The sequence below is a fragment of the Olea europaea genome, chromosome 16 (genome assembly GCF_002742605.1).
Source record: "Olea europaea var. sylvestris chromosome 16, O_europaea_v1, whole genome shotgun sequence".
Taxonomy (NCBI): Eukaryota; Viridiplantae; Streptophyta; class Magnoliopsida; order Lamiales; family Oleaceae; genus Olea; species Olea europaea.
The window spans coordinates 18,013,976-18,022,812 of record NC_036252.1 but is presented as its reverse complement, the minus strand read 5'-3'; the positions used below and the strand labels follow the sequence as shown (position 1 = coordinate 18,022,812).

At 34.9% G+C, this 8,837-nt stretch overlaps 1 protein-coding gene across 1 annotated transcript; it reads right to left on the bottom strand.

Moving 5' to 3' along the window:
• Positions 1-1,571: 1,571 nt before the first annotated feature.
• On the bottom strand, positions 1,572-5,721 carry LOC111412353 (dihydroceramide fatty acyl 2-hydroxylase FAH1-like). The gene is made up of 7 exons (XM_023043249.1): positions 5,507-5,721; positions 4,065-4,124; positions 3,425-3,517; positions 3,087-3,283; positions 2,817-2,922; positions 2,261-2,407; positions 1,572-1,987 (listed from the first exon to the last, which is right to left on the bottom strand). The coding sequence occupies exons 2-7, from the start codon at positions 4,113-4,115 to the stop codon at positions 1,868-1,870; spliced, it is 714 nt and encodes a 237-aa protein (XP_022899017.1). The 5' UTR covers positions 4,116-4,124; positions 5,507-5,721; the 3' UTR covers positions 1,572-1,867.
• Between the last annotated feature and the right edge of the window lie 3,116 nt (positions 5,722-8,837).

Below are 8,837 nucleotides of genomic sequence, written 5' to 3'. Positions count from 1 at the left end.
CTTCAACGACATGACATTTCACTCGAAATTCCTCAAATTGAGCAATGTACTCAGTTACTAGCCGATTCTCTTGTGTAAGGGTGCTCTATTGGGTAAAAATTTCATGATCTAAGCAACCATCGAAAGTAGGAATATCTAAGTCAATGTCTCTAAAGAAATGCTCCTTACGACGAGGAAGAGAACTAGTACCATGATGACCATGGCCTTGTTCTCGCTCATGAACCTGATCCCTATTCCTACGATCGCGTCGAAAATATTCTTGATCACTTTGTTCACGATGATATTGTCTATTATGAGACGTTTCAGAATTAGTGTCAGTCAAACGAAGGGTTCGCTTAAAATTGCTCAACTTAGCAGCTAGGGTCTTTCTCTTCTCACGAGTAGCAGTTATATATGATTGGACAGTCGATAAGCTAGTGGCAAGTTGCGCTAATTGTTTAGTGAGTGCAGCAAATTGGGATGGATCCATGGTCAATGTATTGGAAATAGAGACGACAAGACGATCAATACGCAACTACATGCAATGTAATACCAGCGAAATGATGTGCTATAATGAGATCAGTGAACAATATGTGCAAGCAATGGAAAATAACTTGTACCAATTTTTTTATTATTATTTAATTTTAAATATTGGGATTAATTAAATCCAAAACAAGCTAAATTTATGAACCTAAATTTGAAGAATGTGATGACTTGAATGCTAGGGATTGGGATTTGTGGAACAACACCACAATTATTATTTTTATTTATGAGCAGCAGCAGTTGGAAAAAAAATGAATTTTTTTTTTGAAGCTGATAATACAAAAAAATGAATTTTTGGGTGTGAATAGTACCCGCGAACAGTAATATGAAATTTTTTTTCTGCTGGGGTGTTAACTGAAGTTGCAGAAAAAACCTAGATTTTGGATTGGAGATAAGAGATTACCCAAGTTTAGGCTCTTATACCAAATTTGATGCAGCACCAACAGGACAATTAATTGAGAAATAGAACAAATCTATAGGGAGGGGGAATTAAAGAGAAGAATGGGGAATTAAAGAGGAGAAGAAGAAGAATTTAACAAAAGAGAGTAGAATAAGGGAAGGGATGCGTCATAAGCCACCAAAATAATTATTCATTCATCATCAACTGAAAATTACAATGCAAAATAGGTTTAAATAGTAAAGCAACCCTAACGAGCTTGAGCCCGAGCCTATACAAATCCAATTTAAATAATAGTCCAAGAAAATAAATAAAACTTAAATAAAATAAATAAACGTCGTCCGATGTCCTCATCATAAACACAGTACATTTTCAAACTCGTGCCAAAGGATCTGATATTGATGTAGAACAAATGGAGATGGAATAAAAAGAACATTAGAAGACTTGGAGCATAAATCAGTAGCCGAAACTATTCAACAATTAAAAGATAAAGGGGCTGATATCAGACGACGATTATACATATCAAGATCAGATTAATCAGATGCCATTTTAGAAACAAGAATTTTACTCAATCTTTCAGCATGGGGTTGAAATAATATGCTGCAAGCATATTTCAGTTTGATCGACTGAAATATTCTAATCCAAAGCAATATGTTGGAACAATAGGCCATATATACCATAGCAGAGCCTAAACAAGTATCTTACAAAGCAGTCCAGTGAAAATAATCAGAGCAAAAAAAATTAAATTAAATTATGCAACGATGTATGAATTAATTGATGCATGATCGTCAGTTTGTTTCTTTTAACAAAATCCTAGAAGAAAGAAATCAAAAGCAACAAACAGCCTAAACTTTCTCAGAAGACACAACGGTACACGCGAGAGCTGAAGCAAGAATGTTGAATATTGAGAGCTTCCAAGAGGCCTTTGACATCATCTACATATTGCAATTATCTATTCTTCTTAGCCAATTTCAATGGAGGTAGTGTTCCAAAGGCCTTGTCCCAGAGTGAGGAAGTGATACCAAAGCCTTTATCCTGGATGCGGAAATGATGATTCAAATGATATTTCTGCATGACAGAAAAATTAAGTTGATCATAAGCACTATGAAAAATAGAAATTTTAATAGATCTGTAATAGGTTGTAGTGAAACTAGCATCAACTTCAGAGTTTCACGACACCCATCAGAATGGTATTAGCACCAGATAATATTGTAATTTTGAAACCAGTGAAGGGATAAAAATTCACCAAGCAGTGCGTATCAAGAATGAATGACATCAAAGCATAAAAAGATAAAAAATTGTTTAGATATCAATAAGCAATTGATGAGTAAAATCGATTACCTTGAGTCTTTTGGGTACTTCACTGGTTGGCTGCCCGTGGTGCAAGTAGTAATGGGTTACATCGTACATCACATAACCCAGTAGACCACCTCCAAATATAGCAGGAGCAGTAGGAGGAGCAGCTATAAATTTTATCAAGTTCCAGACCTGAAAATTGAATTCAACAAAGAGTTTGAAATAGTTCAAAATGTAAAGCAACATAATAAGGCATAACAAAAAATTTCAAAAATTCAGTGCTCTTTTTCATACTAAAAAGTCTTTCCATTCAAAGCCATATTTTAGCTCTCGTTCTCTGTCCAAGAATCATGACAAATGTTATAGATGAAATTAATTTTGATTCATAATTCAAAAGATAACAGAAATTCAAACATTCACAGCTGAATACAGCAACTTTCCGTATGAGAGACAATAGTACTAACAGGCACAAAATTCTCAGAAATGTTAGCCTGGTTATTCAGGCAAAACATTATGTCAACAGATCATGCGGAGCCCAGAATTTCGAAGGGTATCCAAAAGAAAGTGGAAAACCAGATAGGTTTGAGGCCTATAAACATACTGGCACCAAGAGAATAGCAGTTGCAGCAGGTGGGAAGACAAGGCGTAGACCATCCATTGGATGCTTATGATGACAACCATGAATAAGATAATGAATGGTGTTTCCCCTACAAGACAATAAAAGTATTTAAGCAAGATTTAAAAACTAGTAAAGTGGAGTACAGATAAGACTCAAATGTCAAACGCGTATACAGACAAGAGATGGAAGAGGACAGGCAGAAGACTTGAATGGAGAGAAAGAGAAAGGAGAAAGGAGAAAGAATAATCTAACCAGTAGCTCTTAGTCTTGATGTGAAAAAGGAAACGATGCAGAGTGTATTCTAGCAATGTCCAAATGAAGATGCCAAATGCCATCATCAATGCCACTTGAGGTATTGTAAGGTCCATTCTAATGGATTTCAAGATGAACCAGAAAACAACTGGGAGCCAAATGAGGGGAATTACATACCACTCTGTGAGTGTCAAAAACTGTTCAAAAAGGAGACAACATTATGAGGGTACACATCACTAGTATGTATAAGTAAATACTTCTTTACCATAAAACGTTTCCAAATCAATGAAGAATATGATAATGGATTTGATCTTGACACAAACAAATGAAAGTAGTACCTCCCAGAAATCACTTTCAAAAAACCGAGGGCCTTCCTTGCTGACAATTGGCTGGTGAACCCACTCCTGATAAGCTTCACCAAGATGTCCAACCTTTGAAAGTGAAAAAAATATTATGAGGTGAAAAATGGGAGGAAAGACAAGGGATATAAATCTAAAAGGAGCGCAAGCACATAAAATAGATTGTAAAAGAAGGTACATTCAGTGAGTTTATGCAGAGCCATGGCAGAAGATTTATCAATAACTCAATCTCAAACAATGTTCATGTTCATTCACATTTAAAAATCTCCTTACGTGCGTCATAAAACAGCCAGGCGCAGATCCTATGTAAAAGTTTTGATCCCCTTTAAAATATAAAAGAAAGCAGCATACAAGTAAACAGTTATGAACCAAGAGAAGATATACCCATGCAAGGATCAACAACAAAAACAAAATAAGCAGTATTCCTAATAGATTTGGGATTGAGTAACATAATTCCTTGTTGGCCATTCCGTTCATTGCTAGATTTACTAGGAATTGTGTCACTCGTATAATGGGGCACTCTTCAGGTTGACACAATCATGAAAGGATTAAGGGCACATAATTTGCATGGAAAATATCTATTTGATATAAAAATGAGTAAAAATGCAAACTCTTTTACCTGGAACACAAGAGGTTTATTTAAGTCCACAGTGAAGTCCCGTGCAACCATCTTGGCTAACTGTTATACAATAATAGAGAAAACATAAAGACTTAGGCAAGAAAAACTAAAACATGAAGCCAGAAAAGGCTTCAGTAGAGAGAAAAGACAGGCACAAAAAACTGGAAATGTGTTACAGATAATATAGATGAAGTTATTAGAAATCAAACGTATCAAAAGTGGTGGAATCATTCATTAATCTCTTAAATAAAAGTTTTTTGTCAATCAGGCATATTTCTATTTTCTTTGATGCTAGTAATCTTGTCAGTTACATATACAAATTTGAAGATTGAAAAGTTAGATAATTATGGATAGTGGACAGATAAACTTAACTAAACATCATGGGATTTAGATTGATCGAGATATGCTATTGAGTAAATACAACAATCAATCACAAAGATCCCATGATAAAACAGAAACAAGGTTTATGTAACTTGAATTGGAATCTGAAAGTGCAATGACAAAGAGCTACAATAAGCATAGTTTATATCACTGAATTTGCAGTTTACTGTTTGAGAATATATTACCAAGAAAAAGAAATGATACACCTGATAAGTTGGCACTCAATGTAATCCCTCTTATCATTACCAATTTCTGATCATTTACACAATTTAATTGCTAAGTATATGATATTATATGCTATGCTATTGTAAGTCTAGAGGTGGACACAAAAATGCTACCCTGGAAAAATTAGAGAAGGAAAAGAAAAGGTTTCATCTGAAATTCATTAAAATTGAAACAAATATAAAAAGATTATGAAATTTATTGTACTCACATGGAAGAAAAAAAAAGAAAATGACAATTACTAATTCTTTAGTGTTTATTCTAAAGTATTGCATCACATTAAAGTGCATTGTACTAGAGCAATCATCTCAATGAGAAACTTGACATATTTTCGTGAAAACCTTTCAATCATATTTATCAGATAATAATTAACAACCACTCAACCTCAACCACACTTTTGGGATCGCCTTTGAATCGTAAAATATCAATTATTACTATCTTTCTGGACTTGTAAGACCTTGATGGATTATGGATGGAAAACAAAAAATGTGTTTAAATCCAACTTTCTAGGGCAACTTCATTAAAGAAAATCCACAAGAAAGAACCCAAAAATGCCTTCATTTCACTATTACAAAACCCAAAGAAAACAGATTCTTGAGACTTTTCTAGTTCAACAGGATATACCCAAATCCTTCTCGTTCAAGTCTTCCTCTAAAAATCATTGAAGAAATTAAGAATAGCCCATGAAATTTCCGGCCATCTAAACCACAACACAATGGTACTTTAAAATTGCAAATGCAGACACAAATACCTAAAGAATACCCAAAATTTCTGGATCTAATTCTTAATACACAAGAACAAGATTTTCTGAAAACAAAAAATATGGAAATGACACTAACCCAGTGCAATGCTGGTGGGATCTGTTGATTTCAGCAAGTACTCTCACACTAAAAGATTTGTTCACCACCTACACTAACAGCATCAGCAAAGGAGATGAACCCTGAACACGTTCCATAGCATTATCAATGCTCTAATTTCTAATATGAGGGAATCGCCAGCAGATATTCGTGTTGGATTCTAAACGGCTGCCAGTCTGGCAGATAAATATATCGTTACAACTCATATCTTATCACGTGATTGATGAGCCCCAATGTCTATTTCACCCCTGAATTGCATCAAGTTCCGTTCAAAAATAAATAAGCCCCTATTTGAACCCTATTGATTGATTCATTTATAAAATAAAATAAAATAAAATAAAAAAGGTTGAACTCCAACCTCGAGGGTTCTCACCGTCCCGTCCCTAGAACTTTATGAGGGAGGTAAGTCGCGAAATATGTCCCAACAAACCAGGAAACAAGAGTTGTCAGTGCTTACAAGGAATCCAATTCCATGTATCAGGAATCGAACCCCCACACTAACCTCACTCCCATCCTTTACACGACTGGACTATGCTACGGGGAGCTATTGATTGATTCATTTATAGTAGGAAATTGCTATTTGTACAGTGAAGCTCGGGCTACAGCCCCTTCACAAGTGAGGGGAGAGGGGTGCGGATTTTTTATTGCACATGGGCCCTCGAGGTGTGAGAGAGCTGTAAGCGATGCTGTGCACCTTTATATTATTCCCCATTATCTTTTTTACTATACTCATTTTCAATAACACATTTTTTATTAAGGTCCTGTTTTCATAGCCATTTTTTTCAAAATGCATTTTTCTCTCTCTTATTTTCAACCACACATTTTTTATTAAAATTATATTACACGCAAATCAAAAAATTTTCCTTATTTTTCAACCACACATTTCACATCAATTTACTATTCTAAAATACATTTTTACATAAAAATAACTATCAAACACCCCCTAAAATAATATTGCACGCAAATTTAAAAAAAATCGTCCTCTTTAACCACACATTCTCCATCAATAACTATTTCATAATACATTACTTTAAATTAACTGGGCCTAAACTAGGAATCAAAATCGATGATTTAGAATTGGGATATTACTACACATCAAGATTTACACAAATGATTACGTAACGTCAACATATCATTCTATCATTTGTCAATTTAAAACACAGCCAAATTGTCATCCAATTTTTCCCCTCCGCATCATTTTCTACAATCGTTTATGTACATTTTTTATGTATTGGTAGCAAAATCCTTAGAATTGTTAAGGTTATGATAGTTGTTAATTTTTGAATAGCGACTCTGAGTACAGACTCTAGAATCGAATTTGTTATTTTTATAATATTATTATTTTTTTTTAAAACTTATTTAACTTACATTCATAACCACTTTTGATCATACTTTTTATGTTGTTGTCCGCCCTACAAATCCTTATGAAGGCTCCGCATGTAGCCTTCATCATGATTGAATGATATTACTAGGGGTGGGCGCGGTTCTCAATTCAGATACCCGTTCGGTTATTTAATTTAACAAGAACCGTCGGGTTCGGTCGGTTCGGGACTGGATAAAATATTTGTAGTGAATTAAAAAATGTTCAAATACGAATTTGGAGGCATATTTTATTTCTTCTAGATATTGAAAAGATAATTTATATTGTCATATTACGATTTTTAAAAAATTTTATAGCTAAAAATAATCTCGAACTTAAATCGACCGTTTGTATTTAGTTTCGATTTCAGTAAATATGAGGGCATAAATGGTTCCATTTACAAAATATTCGAAGTGTAATGAGTGATTCATGGTATTGAAATATCATAATCGACTTACCCGTCGTCCAAACCTATTCTATTCGAATGTATTCTATTCAAATTTGATCTTCCATGCTCTCCAAATGAAGTAATACTATTTAGGACCCATTTACATGGTTTTTGAAAGATCAAAATGAGCTTTTGAAAGCCAAAAATTACTTTTAAACCCATTTGAGTATATGAGTGTTTCTTCTAGTTAGATGAGTTTTTAGAGGAAGCTCATCCTCTAAAAACATTTCTAAATTAGGAAGCTTTTTCAAAAATTGGTTTTAAAACAAAAATAAAAATAACTTCTTCCAAATTAGTATTACAATACTGATCTAGATGTAATTAACTACTGGATTTGGCTACATGTATATTAACATTTACATAGAGGATTACATAATATCACATGTCACTCTATCATTCGATGGTTTAAAACATAATCAACTTTTTCATCAAATCTTTTCCCTTCGCATCATTTTTCGTAACTGCTTATGTCCATTTATTCACAAGTAACAAAATCATTAACTAATTAAGTGCCTGAAATGGTGGTTGATCAACACCTTCCTATTTGCCTAATTGTGCTGGGCGTTTCGTCTACTCCGTCCGGTATATCTGACCTGAAAAAGTGAAGGCGGGGCTTCCTCCCCCGTTTTACCTCCGGTGTGAGAATTAGTTTATAGGCTTGAAAAATATGATTGAAATTTTTTAAGGGATAACAAAATAGATCAAAAAAGAAGAACCCTTTACCTGTGCTGCGTCCGGAGGTATATATAGGCGTTAGGGGTCAGATAACCGCTGGGCGGATGTGGTGCCACGTGTCCCATGCTGGCGTTCCCACTATGCCCACGTTCTGAGTGGGGGATCTCTAGTTTCCTGCCTGGGGATTGTTCTCGTATTTAGCATCTATGGAATCTAGTTGATTCACTAGGAATTTTATGGCTAAGTGTTTGGACAGGTAGTCTCATTCCAGTTGTAGACCTCACGTGATGGTAGAGCGCCCTTAGGGGGGGTCGATCACTTCGCGTAGTGGTAGAGCGCCCCCAGGGGGGTCGACGACCTCGCGTCGAAGTGTCGTGATCCATCTTGCTTGCCGTCGAGGGTGGTTTCCTCTATCAACCTATATTATTAGCCTCCCACCCCTTGTCGATGTTTTCGACAAGGGGTAGCAATTTTCTTTATTTTGGTTGGTTTGAAAATTTCCTTTTCCCCACCATTTTTTTAAAATATATAACAAAGGAGTAGTTCATATTAATAAATCGAACAACGTAAACGCGATCGAGTGGTAATCTTACTGCACACATGGCACCCCACCAATGGCCCCAATATTGGAGGGAAAATTCCCTCCAAAAGTTAAAATTCTTGTGTTTATAAAAAGGGGTGTAATTCCTATTTTTGAGAATCACTTTCACTCAACATCCTAGGCCTCCTCCCTTCTAAAGTAATTTTCTCTCTTCTTTTAATCCAAAGTCTTGTTTTGAATTTTCTTCTCTTCATCTTCTTTGTTGTCATGTATAAAATAATTCTTTCTT

Excerpts from the sequence above, each read along its gene's own strand:
- LOC111412353 (XM_023043249.1), bottom strand. The coding sequence starts at position 4,115 with ATGGTTGCACGGGACTTCACTGTGGACTTAAATAAACCTCTTGTGTTC. Across the intron at positions 3,518-4,064 it reads ATAAACCTCTTGTGTTCCAG|GTTGGACATCTTGGTGAAGC; the intron begins GTAAAAGAGTTT and ends TCACTTTCAAAG. Across the intron at positions 2,408-2,816 it reads CTGCTATTCTCTTGGTGCCA|GTCTGGAACTTGATAAAATT; the intron begins GTATGTTTATAG and ends TTCAATTTTCAG.